Here is an 18,798-nt window from a genome sequence, read left to right as displayed (position 1 = left end):
CACGCCAACCCTGTTATAAGGCCTATTTTATTAAAAAAATATGCTTAGGTATGCCTATTTCATAAAACTCTGTGCTGCTCAGGTAGGCCTATTCTATCATAAAAAATCAAATCCATAAGCCTAGTTTATACAAAAAAGGCATGAGCCTACAGACATGAGTCTATAGGCTTGAGCCTATATACGTGAATCTAGAGACATGAGTCTAGAGGCGTGAGTCTACGTGTGTAAGTCTAGAGACGTGAGCCCCACAAAAATGAGCTCACCGGTCCATGACATGAGTATAACTCACCAAACCATGAGCTCATAGGTCCATGCTGACTAGATCATGAGCTCATAGGTCCATGACATGAGTCTAGCTCACCAGACCTATGTGAGGACTAGGACTTTCCACCGCCATATGTGAATATGCAAAACACATGCTTAAGATAGCATTTAAAATACCACAAACATAGTACCTAGAGGCTCAGAATTGGACATAATAAAGCCAATCCACATTGCATTGATAAAACAAATAGCAAAGAGGAGTAGAGAGAAAAGAGGAGTTCTTGGAGATGCTCCAAGGTCTCATGGAGAGCATAGGACACTTCGTGGTAGTCATGGGGATCTAGCTACCCTATAGTGGAAAGGGCTAACGTCTCCATAATCTTTCCACACATATAAAAGACAAAAGGACGTGCCAACAATGACCAAATTTCATGTAACTGGAGATCCCATTTAGTATCTAGAGAAGTTCATTCATGCTTGTAAAGCCATGGGAAGGATTGACGATCCCACCAAGAAACGCTCCTTCGGACTTTGCCTTGAAGAGGCGAAGTAGGCTAGTGTTTTAGGTCTCTAAACTCACTTGAAAAGGCTAGCTATGAGTTCTTGAGACACACATTCACCATGGGATTCTCACCTAGTGGAGCTAGATGAAGCCCCATTGCTCAAATCTATGACCTCAAGCAAGAGGAAGGAGAGATAATGCCAGGATTACGTCAATAGAATCAAGTTTCGCCACATGAGATACAATCCCCTACAAAAGACTAGTGGATGACTTATCGGCTATCGATCTCAAGATCAAGAGGCTTCATGACTATCTCTATAGGTATAGACACTACATTGTTGATGAGTGTTGCCAGCAATGCAATAGACCTAGTAGACACCCTTCATGAGACAAGGATGCAGAAGTCATCCACCCAAACCAAGAGATAGGGGATGTATCATTCAAAGCCTCTGCAAAAAGGAGCACAAGCAAGGGTCGTAGTCACGAACATGAGCATGGATGAATTGGTAGAAAATATGCTCAATGAAATAGGCCAGCAATGGTAGGGTCAACCCCAAGGGAGACCTCGAGGCTAGCAATGGGAGAGTCAACCCTAAGAGAAACCCCAAGGCTAACCGTCAAGGCCAACCCCAAGGAAGACCCCCCCCCCCCCCTAACCAGTTTCTTAAGTTAAACAACCTTAAGGCCAACCAACCCTAGCCAATTCTTAAAGGCGAATACCCTCACTTATTTCCACAGAAGAGAGACATGGTTTGGTGTGTAATTTGCCACCAAAACCATGCAAGTGGGGAGTGTTGCATTGCTACGGCTTAGAAAGCAACAATATCGTGCTCATGCCATTCCCACATGGAACCACGAAATCCATTATTGGTACTAGGGAAATCGAGTAGGGTGGACTCTGGCACCACAACCCATGCTATGGATGCTAAAAGAAACCACTAAACCTATTAGCCATAATACTAAATGCTCCTTAATTAGTGCATAGTCCACTTTTTGTTTTATCAAACCTCTTTAACCTAGAGGTATGTATAGATGCTCCCGGTGCTAAAAGTAACCACTTAACCTTCCAGCCATAATACCAAATGCAACTTACTAGCCATAATACTAGATGCTTTTGTACATAGTCTAGTGTCTATTTATCCAAACCCTTTACTGAGAGGTATGTATAGATTCCCACCAACACCATACCCATATCTATTACCACCCCAACTAGTTCCTCCTAGAACCACACCAGTATAATAATACTCGATAACTTTTTGCTAATGGACTCTGAGAGTGGAATAGGAGAGCTATGAGTTATATGAGCAATACAATTATATGAGAGTCTAGAATAGGAGAGTTATGAGTTATATGAGCAATATAATTCCTATGGATATCCAAACAACCCCTAGCCATTGACTATATATGCCTCCTTGTTATTTGAAGTTATGGTGCAATAAAGAGCAAGAGAATTCACATGTCATGATGCAAGTCCACCTCTTCAATGTTTCCATGATAAGGGCCTGCACTCTATTGTTGAGTGTCCTCATATAGATATTGCACCAACAAGTACCCCAACTCTATCCACGAATTTAGTATCAAAATCCAAAGTCATTCCTTATAGAAGCACGTGTTACAAGTGTAGATTCAAACCTGCTTTCAAGGATTATCCCAATAGAGTGACAATCACCTTAATGGTGGCCGCAACATCACTTCTATAAACCTTAAGTTGTTAAGCATATAAGGATTGTCCGAACATAGTGACAATCACCCCAATGGCAGTGGCCAGAGCATCAACCACTTCTATAATCCTTTTAACTCGTAAGCATACAAGGATTGTCCCAATAGAGTGACAATCATCCTAGTGGTGGCCAGAGCAACAGCCACTTTAACAACAAGCCTTCACTTGTTAAGAGTATAAGGAGGACTTATTCATATAGTCTCCCTTAATGTCATCACAAGGCTCTAAACCAAGACGAGGATAGTTGCTAAGAAAACATCCAAGGCAGTAAAGAAGAAGAAAGCTCAAGCTTCAACCTCAAGGCCACAACAACTAAAGAGGCTAAAGCGTAAGCCCCAAAGGAGGCCAAGTCCCAAAGGCCACGATAGCCCTTGAAACCCTTGAAAAGGCTAAAGGATTGTAACTAGGGATCCAAAAGAAGAAAAGGTCAAAGAACACGCAAAAAAAAAAGATTAGTCATCAAGGACAACGGCATCATGACCATTGAAAGTGGTTCGAAAAACGAGAGCTTCAAAGCTTCCTCCCTTACAAAGGTAGCAAGCAATCTCTTGCTCAAACCAGCTCTTCTAAAAGAGAAGAAGCCCATGGACTATGCAAACCAGCTTTTCCCAAAGAGAATAAGCTCGTCAACTATGCAAACCTTTCAAAGAAACTCAAAGATTACCCTAACCTAGTGTTGGAGAAGGAGCAAATGAAACAAGGCCAAGATCTTGTAAAGAAGGTTCAGGCTGAACTAGAGTAAGCCCCTTGAGAAAATGAACTAGAGACAACCCTTGAGAAAATGGTCGAGTATAAACCAATGGCCTCTCTTGAGAGCGTATCCATAACCTTATCCCTAAGCCAATAATAGAACCTAGGTGGGAGTATCAAAGTGTGCCAAAGGTCTTACCCAAACCCATAGACATTCTCAAGAGGCCGCATCAAGAGCAAATTCTAGAGCCTCTGCCTCTAGAACCAATTCACCCAAACTCCAGTATTGCTAGATTTCGTGAAGGAGGACTCAGTGGGAGGAAAAAAGTTGGCCACCATAACATTTTCTCTGAGGTGATTGGCAATGACTACATTTCGACCCCATCTAAGGTATCACCTCCTAGGGTAAACTCACTGCACATTCCTTACACCTTGGCAACTCCAAGCCCAACTTTGAGTGAGTATAAACCAAGTGAATATTGCCTATGGGACATACTAGGCCTCAAAGTCTTCTTGTCCTTGGAGGTCCAAGTACCGATAAGTTCTCTTTATAAGGGAATTCTTAGCATTGGAGAGACTTATTTGACTAGGTGATTGGAAACCTAAGAGCCCACACATTTGAACCTAAAGAGGAGGAGGATGAGTTGTGCGACGTTGTTGAGCACACTGCTTCTATATCCAAGACTAAGGGAACCAAAAGTTCCCATAAACAAGCTAGGGCACAATTTCAAAAGTGATGAAATAAATGTCGTGTTACCTATCATTTATAAAGAAACAAGCTAGGACACAACTTTAAAAGTGATGAAATGAATGGTGTGTTACCTGTCATTTATAAAGAAATCATGGTCTCTCCATAACCTTGGATGGTAATGCTGGAGTCAACATTATCAACCAAGGATTGAAGCCTTCTAGTCAAGCTTACTGAGATGAGCATACAACTAAACCATTTTTAGGATGCAAAGATTAAGACCTTGGGGCTAATTTTTCACCACACATTCATGGTGATGGATTTCCACACAAGAGAGTCATACACCATGATACCCAAAAGGCCTTATATCTAAGAAGTAAGGTTGGTTCTTCACAATTTGGAAACCAATCACATTTATATATTTACGGGTAAACAATCCTTGAAAATAGACATGAAAATAGGAAAGAATCATCTCAGGGGTCAAGGCATTATTTTTTCTAATGAAAAAAAGAGACTTCTAAGTATGAAAATATATACAAGAGAGAGATTTCAAACCAAACAATAGGGAAATCTCAACCAATTCTATAACCTTGTATTGCCAACAAGGTTCCATATAAGTGAGAGTGGAAAAGATACCATAATCCCACTCTCCTATAAATTGGTTGTACTTTCTCTTTGTAGCCCTTGATGATCCCTGGATTCTAGCCAAATTGACCAATGAGGGTGTGGATGATATCACTCCAAATATTCCAAATGCAATGTGCCAAAGTGCCCTCAATGGACTAAGTACATCTAGCCTTCCAAATGCGCCAAGCCGCAGTACTAGCAATGAATCTTCCTAATGAGAGGCATTCTCACTAATAAGCATGAAACAATCATTTGGACAGCTTCAGTTGATATCTATAGAGCATGTAACACAAAATCTCATACGACTTTGATTGATACATGTAGAGCTTGTAAAAGAAGATATTGGATGGTGAAGATGAGGAATTAGAGCCCCTCTCAAGACTAACCACTTCAAGGACCAAATTCACATGTTGGTGATCATGGACACTCTTCCATAGAAGCTTGGGATAAGGTTTGCATGATTAGACATACCAAAATCACATCCTTGTTCATGCTAGATGTATTTGAAATAGAACCAATAGTAGAACTTGCTCACCTTGAGCTAGAGTTCCCCCAGAAAGTCCACCTACTTAGTCAACAACCCTTCAGGGAAGTCTGGGTACCAAAAGTTACCATGGCTAGCTAAGGAATGTACAATACCTTGGCAACCACCACTTTTCTAGAAGCCAACCCATGAGCATAAATCTACCAAGTGGGAGTCTCAAGAAAAGGTGGTGTACCCTCAATTAGAGCCCCAACAACTATGGATTCCCATCAAGATGTTAGAAGCTTAAGGCTTCTACAATGAAAACCCTTCTATCTAGGTCCCAAAAACTTTGTAGTCTTCACCCCAATCTTCAAAGTCAAAGAGAGTCAAGACACGGCCTCAAACCCAAAAACTTTATAGTTTGCACCCCAAACAGAGCTACACACATACTTCCTTGACACCTTCAAGCATTCCTAAGGCCCAAGGGGATCACCACCACGGTTCCATAACACCCACGCATGCCACACTGTAGCACTATAACTGGCCCCAACAGATTAACTAGAAATGGAAGGACAAAGTGCAATTGTTTATATGGTAGTGATGTGTGAACATAGAGGCTAAAAATAGACCGATGCACCTTTTCCCTCCTTAGGAGATTTCCCCCCTATGTACACACTATTGTGAGTGACTGTGTAAGGGACCTTATCATATCACTTCACATGTACTTTACTCATTCTCATCAATGTACTTTGAGTATTGTGCTTCTCTCTATCTCTACTTGTTGCATATGTGTGTGTATTTCTATCTTTATCTCCACTCCAATAATTAGTATCATAGCAGGTTTTCTTGGCCTTATCCCCTTATCATCACCTCCTTATGCTGCTCTTGTGATTATCTTAGATTGAGTAGGTTCTCTTGGCCCTCACCCCCTTGAGCAAGTTCTCTTGGCCCCTCGAGCTGCTCTTCTAGTTATCTTAAATTAAGTTGTCCTCTCATGTGGAGAAGGTATACCCTATATTGTGTTATTACCTATGCCTTTCAAGCCAAGCATGTTCGAGCCTCGTTCATATGTTGTAAGGTTTTCGTAGACATCCCAAGGGAGTGTTAGTCTGAGCTATCTTTGTACAATTTTAAGTTTTCTGCACTTAATAAGAAGAAGATTTTGGCCATTAAGGTTAAATTACGTCATTTGAGATGACTGATTTGGGTTTATTGCATTATTATTTGGGTATACATTTTATGCAACGTGATGATGGTATTGTGATGTTACGGTCAAAGTATATAGAGAGAGATATAGAGAGAGAGACTGCTTACACGATTTGGTCTTAAAGACTAAAAGCATGTTGCTACACTAGTAGATAGAGGTGTTAGGCTCAGTCTCCAATGCAGGTGAACCATTTCATGCATCACTTTATAAGCAAGCTATTGGGTGCCTCATCTATCTATGCAATACAAGGCCAAATAGTTGAACATGTTTATAAGCATTAGAAACAAAGAGTAGTTTGATACTTATTACAGCGCTCTCAATACCTTAGGCTATTTTATGCGCGGGGGGGATATTCAGCTACATGTTTTAAGTGATTTCGATTGGGTTGGGTATTAATACACGCGAATGTCCACTAGTGGCCTTTTCTTTTATCTTGCTGATTCATGTATATCATAGCTCAGTATATGCAGCCAATGCTAGCCACATTGAGATGCGAAAGTGAGTACAAGGTAGCTTTTACAGTGATTGTGGAGTGTGTATGGCTTAGATGTCTTTTGGTAGATCTTGGTGTTGGACACAACCACCCCCCACCTACATCTTCTAGTGGTTAGTTTGATGCATGAGAATTAAGAAAATAAAGTTTTTGGGTACGTTTCATTTGGCATGAAAAAACAATTATATTTTTATGCATGAAAGACTTTGAGTTTTTTATGATGCATGAGAGTTAAGAAAATAAAGTTTTTTATGATGCATGAGAGTTTTTTTTATGATGCATGAGAGTTAAGAAAATAAAGTTTTTAGATACTTTTCCTCAGATAATAGCTGGCATGAAAAACTTTGATTTTTTCACAAGATGAGGTAAATATAAGGTGTTTTGTTAATTGACATGAGCAATCGGCTACACATGTAGTTAATTTGAAAAATTTAGCTTCTCTTAATATGTTGATGTGGCGTGAAAAACCAAACTAGTTTTTTATGGTGTAAGCAATTAGTTATTTGAGGGTTGTCCCTTTATGACATGCATGCACAAATAGAGGGAAAAAAATAAGATACAAATAAATATTTATAAAAGAAGTATTTACAAATAAGATATACTTCTTTTAAATATGTTAGTGGACAACATATTTAAAAGAAGTATACTTTTTCCCTCCTTAGGAGATTTCCCCCCTATGTACACACTAAGATATTAGTAAATACTTCTTTTCTTACCGGTATACAAATAAGTTTTTCCCTCCTTAGGAGATTTCCCCCTTATGTACACACTAAGATATTATTAAATACTTCTTTTCTTACTGATATACAAATAAGATATACTTCTTTTAAATATGTCGTCCACTAATATACTTCTTTTAAATATGTTGTACACAGTGTGAAAATCTTCATATTTTTCAAGGCATGAAAAACCATGACTTTTCACGTGTAAATATTTTCTTCATATTTTTCTCTAGAGTGATTTAAAGTTGATGGAGAAGCAATAGACAGGCTATGGAGGTCTTCAATAGATGTACCTTGTGTATTCATCGTCTTCTTTGAATAGTGTGACATAAAGCTAGGGGATTTCACTTTGGTCACTTCTTAGAATCTAAAACGCATGAAACCTCACAGCCTCCTCATCGCCTCCCTTTCTCTCCTTGAGTTAAGGTAAAGATTAAAACATCAAATGTGAGGTCACAATTCATGGAAGAAAAGATGAAAGGCTTAGGAGAAGCAAGGATTTTTTATATTCTCACCACTCCAAATATGGCTGAGAGGAAGAACATATCTCTCATGGAGATGGCACATTACATGGCTAAAGGCCAAGATTTGCCTCAGGTTTTTTTTGTTAGAAGCAATTACGTATCTCAACCGCATAAGGAGGTTTATGTATCTCAAGCTCATAAGGAGGTTCATGTATCTCAGCCTCATGGCTTTATTGAGAATGAGTAGGAATTTAAACTATGTAAGTTAAGAAAAGCTTTATATGGCCTTAAGTAGGCTCCCAGAGCATATGGTATAAGAAGATAAACGCATACTTGGTTGAAAATTTATTACAAGAATACTTATAAACACTTTTGGCTATATGAAAATTATTATTGGTGGGACATGCCAGAGTCATCCACCTAGCTAATCGTGGTTGCAAAATTATTACAAGAATACTTGGTTGTTACAAGAATACTTATAAACTTTGGCCATGAAAATTATTATTGGTGTGGGACATGCTAGAGTCATCAACCCAACTAATTGTGGTTACAAAATTATTACAAGAATAGTTGGTTACAAGAATACTTATAAACACTTTTGGCCATGAAAATTATTATTGGTGGGATATGCCAGAGTCATCCACCCAGCTAATCGTGGAATCAGTTAATATTTCTCCACCCATGTTTATGTTTAATTGGCTCATTTTGTCCTAAAGCTCTACTTAAGGTAGATTCTTAAAGGAGTCTTGGCTTCTTAATAGGGGAGCACTATATTTTAAGTGATGCGGGTCATTTGATGGGACCGAAGGATGGGTGGGTTTGAGGAGGTGTGGTTTGATGCTACTGTAGTCAATTAGATAATCGTTTTCAACAGTTATTATGGAACAAGTTTGCATCGAAGGTTTTATCTCTAGTGAATCGATCTGTAGTGCTTCTTAAAGTAGGTATGAATGGATTTAGACACATGTGTTCTGCCCAAGTTGAAAAAAGTAAAATTTATTCCTTTTTAAGCTTTTTGACTTTTTTTATTCTTAATAGGCTCACATCACGTCCATGGGCTCATGTCTATTGGCTTATGCCTCAAGCTTTGTGGGCTCATGTGAAAAATTATGAAATGCATGAATAAAATTCTCAATTTCTCATTCTAATCCACACCAAAAAGCACTCAAAGCTTATGTTTTGCACTCCTAATCACTAATGCTAAGCTATTTAATGCAACAAAATCAAAGCCTTATGAGTGGATCGCACTCCTACTCGCAAATGCTAAGCTACTTATTAATGCAAAAAATAAATAAATCAAAGCCTTATCAGCGTCAAAATCATGCAAATCACCAACAAGGAAAGACGGGTTTTCTCTTATGAAAATAGAATGACCTAATACAAACAAGCTTTAAAAATAAAATAAAACATAAAGAATCTAACACATTCAAACCTACCAAAAAAACTTTATGGTTTTGGAGTGTGACCTCCTAAACAACACCGACTAATATTGTGTAATCCCAAAAGCTTGGAATGGACAGAATATTAGAGCGAAGCCCTAGACTAGTCTCCATCTAAGTGTGGCACTAAGTCAAGATATTACCTTAGCCTAAGATGAAATAAGTGTTGTTTGGTCTTGCCTTAGAGCTGCAAATGTAACTTCGTGATGTGGGTGCACTAACTCGTCTATCATGTCCTCATTCTATTGTCACACTGGAATGTTTCCTTTGCTAATGGAGTGAAGGAAGAGCTATCTTTGCCTAGATGGGGGCAAGAAGAGCCTTCATGGTGGTTCTCTTTCATAAAAGGTGGATAGAGAGAAGAAGCTAATGAGAGGGAGAAGCCTACACTCAATCCTATTCATGAGAGGGAGAAGCCTAAACTCAATCCCATTCATGCAAGAAGCTCTTGACAAGGAGAATAGAGAGAAGAAGCTCATGAGGAGAGAGTAAAGCCTACACTCAATCCGATTCATGAGGAGAGAGTAAAGCCTACACTCAATCCTATTCATGCAAGAATCCAACACACTACAAGCAAGCAAGAGTTAAGAAGAATGAGAGCTCACAAGTATTCTATTGCAAGGGAATAGAATGTGTATTGCTATTGTTCACACTTGGCCTTGGCCATAACTTTAAAACGGCTAGTGTTCATAATTGGCCCTGGCCATAACTTAGAAATAGTCTCTGACCACTAGTTCTATCCTTAAGCAAGTGTATACATGAAGTTTGTGACTTATTTATTTAGCATTAATAAGCTCATGGTAAGTTTACTTATTTATTTAGCATTTATTTAGCATTAATAAGCTCATGGTGGTAAGGTTACTTTATAAAGTCCAACACCATTAAGACGGCAAAGCACCTTAACGGTAGGTCGGGTGGGTGAAACCATGTTAACCTATGAAGTGGTTAACACTTGGGCATGTTTCGTTTGATCTCCTTGTAGGCATGTTTCGTTTGATCTCCTTGTAGGCCATTGCTTGCTAAGCCAACATGGTCATGACCAATATCATAAAAGATGATATTTGGGGCCACGCACTTGTTGATAAATCCAAGAGATGAACACACATGGCTACTCAAGATAAAATTATAATTGATAAAGTTGGTGTTATTTATGTTTGTGTTGAAGAAGAGAGTGTAAAGGTCAAATAAAGGGGAGAATACACCCATAACTTTTGGGCATGTTTTCTTTAAATTCATCACTATAAACACAAGAAGAGGAGCCAATGGGAAAAGGACCAATCAACACTATTTCATGGCCATAGTGAGGGCCCACGATAGAAGGACGAAATGTGATCAAAATTCAAACTTGGTGCCAAGCATATATTTTGGCCATGCTACCCTTGTGTTCATGAGAAACCGCATATTTTCTTGGACCCATATTCCCTTTACAGCCAATGCACTATTTCAAATCCTTGTGTAACCAATAGGGATTTGTAAGATAGAATGAGAGAATGTTCTCAAAATTCGAGCTTGGAACCAAGCTCCACTTTTGGGTGTGCTCCTTTGGACTTGTATTACATGTGCATTGCAATATAAATTATTATAAACAACTAAAATGTATCACTGGACCGTAGAGGAATTCGTTGACTTCATTCCACAATTCTCCCTTTAGATGTCTAAGTGGTTGTTGTCAGTACATATCTTCTTGCCAAATTGCTTACATCTTCTTAGGGCCAGCATGTTGCATTTGATATTACCACTAATCTATATGTTGGGATGGTAGTCATTTTTTTATGGGTTGCAAAAATGCAATCCAGAAGCATCCAGCCTTCAAGGAGCCTACACATGTGCCAATTTGTGCAAAAATACAATCTATATGTTGGGATAGTCGTCATTTTTTAATGGGTTGGAAAAATGTAATCCAAAAGCATCCAGCTTCAAGGAGCCTACACATGTGCCAATTTGTGCAACCTTTATTGCTCTAACACTTGATAATGAGCCACCTCTCACTAGTGCACCGACGATGAATGATCAACTAATCCTTTTTTATGCTAACATTTTTTAGTTTTTTAATAAATGTATATTATTATTTCTTTGTATTTTTTTCCAACTTTCTTTATGTATTGATGTGTAGATTAAATAAGGTTGGTGTACTTAAATCACGTATTAAGGATATCTTCATTCAATTATTTATGTGGCTATACGTGTGTGAAATGACCTACTTTTATAGCTTGGTAAAGTGGGAGTAGGAATAAGAGGAAATGTATGGAGTAATGATATTCGCTTCATCCTTTTTGTAGGGATAAGTTCAGCTTAATGACTTCTTCTATACATGTGTTTGTTGAAACATGGTTGATTGCAAGAAAAAAATTCATCTCAATATTAATTTGTTGAAACATAGTTGTTATCAACCATGTTTGTTGAAACATGATTGTAGCAAGAAAAAAATTTCATCAATATTAATTTACATGATACTTTTAAATAAAGTATAGTCTGGATGAAACAATATCAAAACTCAAGGAATATGCTCCCCTCCTCTAACCCCCATAATTTCCACATGCACATGTGCACACATACACACATAGGTACATGACTAGTCTTATATAAATATTGTGTCTTCTTGAAGTGGAGATTTTACATTAGTTCATGGACAAATTTACTTTCAAACATCATGGTGCTCAAGATAGTTCTCGTGGGCCACCCATGGGTAGTGGAGCACATTGTATCTCTCCCAAGAAGTATGTAGTGCTCTAGAATTTTGGCCAACCATGGCATTGATCATTGTTGTTTTGTCATGAAGAAATATGTTTAATATGATTTTTCCATACTATATTGATTATATAGAGGAACCTCAAAATTCAATGACCACACAAAGATCTATGCCTTGTTCATTACTTCCCTATGAATATTTGACACGGCTTTCCAAGGGCAAAGCTTTCAAAGGGAGAATTACTTTTTGCCACTTTCCAAAGGGGAATAGCTTCCGGATTGTCAAAGGGAAAGCGGAATTGCCTCCCATGATTGACTTACCAAAGGGGAATAGCTTCCTGGTGACCTATTGAAGGCGGATTGTCAAAGGGAAAGCGGAATTGCCTCCCATGACTGACTTACCAAGGGGTTACATTGTCACTATGAGTAATCTCACACGTCTTAGAGACGGGTAGGAGCCTACCACTCCTCTAATCTCCTGAATGTGTGCCCGAGCTTCAAGTGGAATTGCCACCCATGATTCACTTCCCAAGGGGTTACATTGCCACTACGAGTAACCTCACGCGTATTAGAGACTGCTACCACTCTAATCTCCTAAAAATGTGTGCCCGAGCCTCCCAATTCCTACCCAGATAGATAGAGACATAGATATATAGAAGAGTGGACATCAATTTTTAAGTTGGAATGAAGTTTTTCTAGCTGGGGTCAGAGACGCTTTTGTCATTAGCTTAAGTCGTGTCGGTGGTCGTGAGAGCGGTATGTTTGGTGACCTCCCATTTTTAGAGAAGACTTGTGGCAAGCAGCGGGGGATTTGCCACAGAGAAATCTCATCTTCGTTTAGAGGAAGGTGTAATTTGAGCTCGATGCTGTTGCGAACTCGCAGGCAAGGTACCATCTCTTTCATTTTGTTTTTGCTCTCATGTCAAGCTCTCTTGCTCCCTTCCGAGACAGACCTTAGCTTCAAGGCCAGCATCCCTCAAGACCCCGCTCACACTGTGAGCTCCTGGGTCGTCTCCATGGAGGAGCTGGAAAAGAAACAGGAGACTCTGTTTGGCTTCAAGGCCAGTATCTCTGAATACCCACCGAGCTCCTGCAGCGCCTCCATGGATAACAGAGTGGAAAAGCAGGCTCTGCTTAGCTTCAAGGCTAGCATCTCTCAAGACCCACTTCAAATGCTGAGCTCCTGGAGCGCCTCCAATGCGTCCTTCCCCTGCGACAGCAGATGGGCCGGCGTCACTTGCGACAAAGACTGCAGAGTGGTTTCTCTGGACCTCAAAGCTAGCAACCTCACAGGTACCATCACCCCCTTCATCTCCAACCTCACCCATTTAGCCCACCTTAACCTCTCCATCAACAGCCTCTCTGGCCTCATCCCACCCCAATTGGGCCATCTCACCTCTCTGACCCATCTTGATTTCAAGGAAAACAGGCTCACGGGCCCTATTCCCCCTGAACTTGGCAACTGCACCTCCCTCCTATGGCTTGATCTCAGCCATAACCGGCTTACAGGCACAATTCCACCCTCCCTCGGCCAGCTTACCAACCTCTACATGCTCCAGCTTCATGACCTGTCCAACTTGACAGGTACCATACCCCCGCAGCTTGGAAATCTCACTCATCTCACATACCTCTATCTTGGCAGCAACAGCCTCGTAGGCAGTATACCTCCTCAACTTGGGAACCTTGCCACCCTCAAAGAGCTCTATCTTTTCATCAACCATCTGAATGGTACCATTCATCCCGAGCTCGGCCGGCTCCAAAATCTTGATATCCTGGCATTGTCCATCAATAATTTTGAGGGAAGCATCCCCCCTCATCTTGGAAACCTCACTAACCTTGAATACCTGTGGTGCCTTTCTTGTCAGCTTCAAGGCACCATACCAACAGAGTTGGGTAAACTTCAAAATTTGATAGAGCTTGACCTCTCAATTAACTATCAGCTCTCTGGAACCATCCCACCGGAGCTCGGGCAGCTAAGAAATCTGCAAGTGCTGAAATTATTCCAAGACAATCTTACTGGGAGCATTCCCAACGAGATTGGAAATATGAAGAATCTCCAGCATCTCTATGCAGCTAGCAACAGTCTCTCTGGAGAGATCCCTCCCGAGCTGGGTCAACTAGAAAGCTTGCAAGACCTCCATCTCTATTTCAATCAGCTTACTGGGTCATTACCAGCTGAGCTGAGCAAGCTTCAGAACCTTCAGAACCTCATTCTCTTCTCCAACCGCCTGAGTGGATACATTCCAGCAGAGCTGGGAGAGTTGAAGAATTTAAGTTCACTATATCTTGGTGACAATGGCTTCTCCGGAAACCTACCCCCTACATTGGGAAATCTAGGGAATCTCCAGTACTTTGAAGTGAGCCCCAACCAGATGAACGGACCCATCCCTCCCACTCTAGGAAAACTAAGAAATCTGGTTTATATTGATTTGTCCAAAAACAGATTTTCAGGCACTTTACCTGTGGAACTGGCTGATTGTACAAAGTTGCAGTGGATTAAGATGGCCAATAACTCTTTGAGTGGGGAGCTTCCCTATGAGTATACCTTATTGTATCAGCTACACACCCTTTCTCTTGCAAATAACAACTTTTATGGAAGCCTTCCAGCCTTCTTCGCGAACCATAGCAGTTTGGTGGTTCTGGATTTGAAGCACAATGGCTTTAGTGGGCATCTGCCAGACTCTTGGGCTCAGATTGAGAATTTGAGGGTTCTCAGTGTGGGCAGTAATCATCTCGACGGTTCCTTACCATCTTGGCTTTGGAGTCTCTACCAGTTACAGCTTCTGGACTTATCAAACAACTTCTTTTCGGGCACCATCTCCACAGAGATAAGCCAAGCAGACGGCTTTAAACACAATGAGAGCACAGTGAACAGTGAGAAAACTTTGTGGAATGATGATGTGAGCTTGGATCTGAAGGGCACAGAAGCACACTTCAAGTATATATTGGGAGTTGTCATCTCTTTAGATTTGTCAGGAAATAGAATATCTGGTGTCATACCCAATGAGCTTGGGTCACTAAGTGGCCTATTCAACCTCAACCTTTCGCGTAATCTACTCACAGGGCCCATTCCAAGTAGTCTCGGAAGTATTCTGACTCTGGAGTCGTTGGATTTGTCAAACAATCTGCTGAGTGGCCAAATACCCCCTCGACTCACAGACTTAACATCCCTCGCAGTCTTAAATCTATCAAATAATCAGCTTTCTGGGGCAATCCCAAAAGGTATGTACTATGTAGTTGCCTTTTTAATCTTTTCATAGGTTTGTACGTCCCCTTTGTTCACCGTTTTAATTCTTGTGTGTTAGGAAACCAGTTCAATTCCTTTACAAGTCAATCATACCTAGGCAACACAGATCTCTGTGGGTTTCCACTTGCTTTTGAGTGCTCAGTACCCAACACACAAGCAGCCATGGTGCATCATAGTGCCACACTGAAGCTCAAGATTATAGCAGGATGTGTATCTGGGGTTGCCGCTGGCATGATAATTACTGCTCTAGCATGCTATGCGATTTCAAAGAGGAGGCAACACGGTAGCACAGAGGAACCCAAAGTTCAAGTATTCGATAAGAGGATCAAACTCTCTGCACAAGTTCTTTCTCATGCAACAAGACGATACAGTGATGCTAACATTGTTGGCAGAGGTGGCTTCAGCGTTGTATACAAAGGTATACTGAATAATGGGATGATTGTTGCTGTCAAAAAACTGAGCATGCTTAGCCACCCTGAGGCACAGAAGAGTTTCATCTCAGAGTTAACCACCTTAGGCCAAATACGCCATAGGAATCTTGTGAAAATATTGGGAACCTGTACAACAAGGCATTTCAAATGCTTGATACTGGAGTATATACCAAATGGAAACCTGGATATGCATCTGTACAAGGATGGATGTGGTTTGAGCTGGGGCTGCCGTTTTAACATTGCTCTGGGTGTGGCACATGGACTGGTATATCTGCATGATGAGACGGGATTTGGGCAGATACTTCATTGTGACCTAAAGCCTAGCAACATCCTTCTGGATGAGGATTTTGAACCCCATATCGGCGATTTTGGAATTGCAAGGCTGATTACTTCCAAGATGGATAGGTCCGTATCTGGACCTCTTCTGCGTGGCTCAATTGGCTATGTGGCACCAGGTAAGTAACCATTGGGTGTGTGCGCGTGCATGCGTGTGCGGCACCATGGTGAGTGAGCGCATGTGTGCAAGAGAGTCTGTGCATGTGCATGCATTCATGCCTGCGTGTGTGCACCAGGTAACCATGGGGGGTGTGTGTGCCCCTACACCATGGTAACCATGGGGTGCGTGCGTGTGTGCACCAGGTAACCATGGGGGGTGCGTATGCCCCTGCACCATGGTAAACCATGGGGGATGTGTGCGTGTGTGCACCAGGTAACCATGGGGGCACCGTGTTCCCCTGCACCATGGTAACCATGGGGGATGTGGGGTGTGTGTGTATGTATGCACGGGCGCCAGTGTACCATGGGGTGTGTGTGTATGTGTGCATGTGTGTCAAGGCACATGGTGTGTGCGTGCGCTTGTGCATGTGTACCATGGTACGTACAAGAGTGTGTACATGTGCATGCATTTGTGTGTGTACGAGCACCCCCACGTGCACCCATGCGTTTTTGAGGAACGGATAGCTGAAAGAACTGTGATTTCCCTGACGATTGACTTGTTGGCATGCTTGCATGTGGCAGAATATGCATATGGCCAGACTTTGACGGACAAAGTGGATGTGTATAGTTATGGGATTGTGCTCCTAGAGATGCTCACAAGAAGGCGGCCAACCAGTGAGGTTTTTGCTGAGGGCACAAGCCTGTCAGTATGGGTGCGGTCTGCAATCCTTGTGAACTGGATGGAGGTGATTGATCCAGCCCTCCACGAGGAAGCCACGGAGGGAAAGCATCATGAGATGTACAGTATGTTGGTCCTTGCTTTGTCTTGCGTCAAGGAGGCTCCTGGGGATCGCCCAGCAATGAGGGAGGTACTAGATGCATTGCTTTTTCTGAGGCAGGGAAAGCCACTGCACACTGCTGGCGACCAGCTCATTTTCTCAGCTGGATTCGACACCCGTTCTCTTCCTTATGTTAGCAACACGAGTTCATCTACCTCTTCAAATCTGTTCCACCTTGAGAATGAATCATCCTCAGAGGCCTTCTTAAGTCATTGACATCCTCAGAGGCCTCTTCTGTTAGTCATTGATTATTGTCATTACTTCCACAGTGAGTCTTTGATTGATTCAATAAGGCCCTTTATACACAAGCCATCATTCTCTTTGCATGCCTATTCTATAGGCAGGTGTTCAAGTTTTAAATAAATTTGTAACTTGGTCGAGCACCCTTTACACAACCATTTTCTAGCTTGCTCTCAAAAAGAAGTGGGAATGGAACTTTTTTTTTCCTTTCTTCCAAAAAGAGGGCTTTGTGTTGATTGGTCATTTTCTAGCTTGCCCATCCATGTCCAACCATTAAGATTACCGTTTTGATGGGCTCTAATGTCAGCATGGGCAGGGGGTACACTTTTTTCTATGTGTGAAGGGTGAGTGCCCAATATATTAATAAAAGATATGAAATCAAATGGTAAAAGGGGATGCAAGTTTGTAGGTAGCTAGCAGTGGGTGATAGCTGGGAAACAATTTTCTGCAAACTTATCTTCATTATCTTTGTGATGATTTTGTATATAGCACTGTGTTGGTTTAGCTTGGCCATTCTATGGATGGTATAGAAATGATTTCTAATCGACTACTAAATATTGTACTAAGGAGAGTGAGTTCTTCAATCATACTATCTCCAAGGGCTAGGGCTAATCAAAACCCATAGTGATTTCCTCACCCAAGAAGTCGGCAATTATTTGCATTTCTTACTATTGTTTCAGCCACTTTGTTAAGTAATCAATAGTTACAATTGTGTAGGTTTGAGTGTAACAAACCTACACAATTGTGTAGGTTTGAGTGTAACAAACCTACACAATTGTTTCTTACTATTGTTTCAGCCACTTTGTTAAGTAATCAATAGTTACAATTGTGTAGGTTTGAGTGTAACAAACCTAACATAGGATGGATTGGACCAACATAATTGATGTCCCATTTAAGATAGTTTCCTTGTGATCAGTAGCATGTAATGACATCTTATCTTGATTAAGTGTTATGGCAGACATCATAGGACTTGCAATGTGCAACAGTCTCTTTGAATAGCATTCATTGGCTGTCATATCCAACTTTTAACCCATTTTGGTAGTAATGACAAAGGCAAAGTGTCCATTGGTTGCTCCTTGATTAGCATGAGGAAATGCCTTCAGCATCTCATCTTCTTGACACATCTCCTTTGGATTCAATCCTTTCTAAGGATGCAAAGTTGTCATGCCACTAAGATATGGTGCTACTGTTTTCACTTATCTTCTAGCTCCATCTTTGATTAGGGAGAATCGATGGGTCTACTAAATAAGAACTCACCAATCCCCTTGCTCCAAAGGGGTTAGGAAGACAAGTGCATCAAGTCAAATTATCATTAATTCTAGTAGTTGTCTCGAGTTGTGATCTTTTGAAGGAAGATCAACCATGATGTGTTAATTTCTTCTTGTTACTACTACATTTAAGTCGAATTTACTAAGTATTATGAGTCACCTAGAGACACTCTCGATTGCACATGGTTTGTTAATAAGATAAAGAAGGGCTCAATCATCCACATAGAAATGCAAAAAAATCTATATGTAAATTTTCTTTTCTTATATCATTGCAAGGCCTTCCCCTTTTTTGTACTTTAATAGTTTTGTTATGCCTTATTTAATTTTTTGCTTGAATTGTAGATAGGAAAGTCTAGGTTCCCTTTCCT

General features: G+C 40.8%; 1 protein-coding gene across 3 annotated transcripts; it reads left to right on the top strand.

Moving 5' to 3' along the window:
- Positions 1-12,595: 12,595 nt before the first annotated feature.
- On the top strand, positions 12,596-17,545 carry LOC147620791 (uncharacterized). Of its 3 annotated transcripts, none has more exons than XM_086825058.1 (3): positions 12,596-15,192; positions 15,276-16,053; positions 16,666-17,545. In XM_086825058.1, exons 1-3 carry the CDS (start codon positions 12,729-12,731, stop codon positions 16,709-16,711), a joined length of 3,288 nt encoding a protein of 1,095 aa, XP_086681184.1. In that variant the 5' UTR covers positions 12,596-12,728; the 3' UTR covers positions 16,712-17,545. The 3 variants fall into 3 exon arrangements, with proteins under 3 accessions (XP_086681184.1, XP_086681183.1, XP_086681182.1); XM_086825057.1 differs by having other exon boundaries at positions 12,601-15,192; positions 15,276-15,635; XM_086825056.1 differs by having other exon boundaries at positions 12,606-15,192; positions 15,276-16,103.
- The last annotated feature ends 1,253 nt before the right edge of the window (positions 17,546-18,798 follow it).

This window comes from Cibotium barometz, chromosome 31 (genome assembly GCF_041138505.1).
Source record: "Cibotium barometz isolate CiBa-2024 chromosome 31, ASM4113850v1, whole genome shotgun sequence".
NCBI classification, from domain to species: domain Eukaryota; kingdom Viridiplantae; phylum Streptophyta; class Polypodiopsida; order Cyatheales; family Cibotiaceae; genus Cibotium; species Cibotium barometz.
This window is presented reverse-complemented; position numbering and strand designations above follow the sequence as displayed.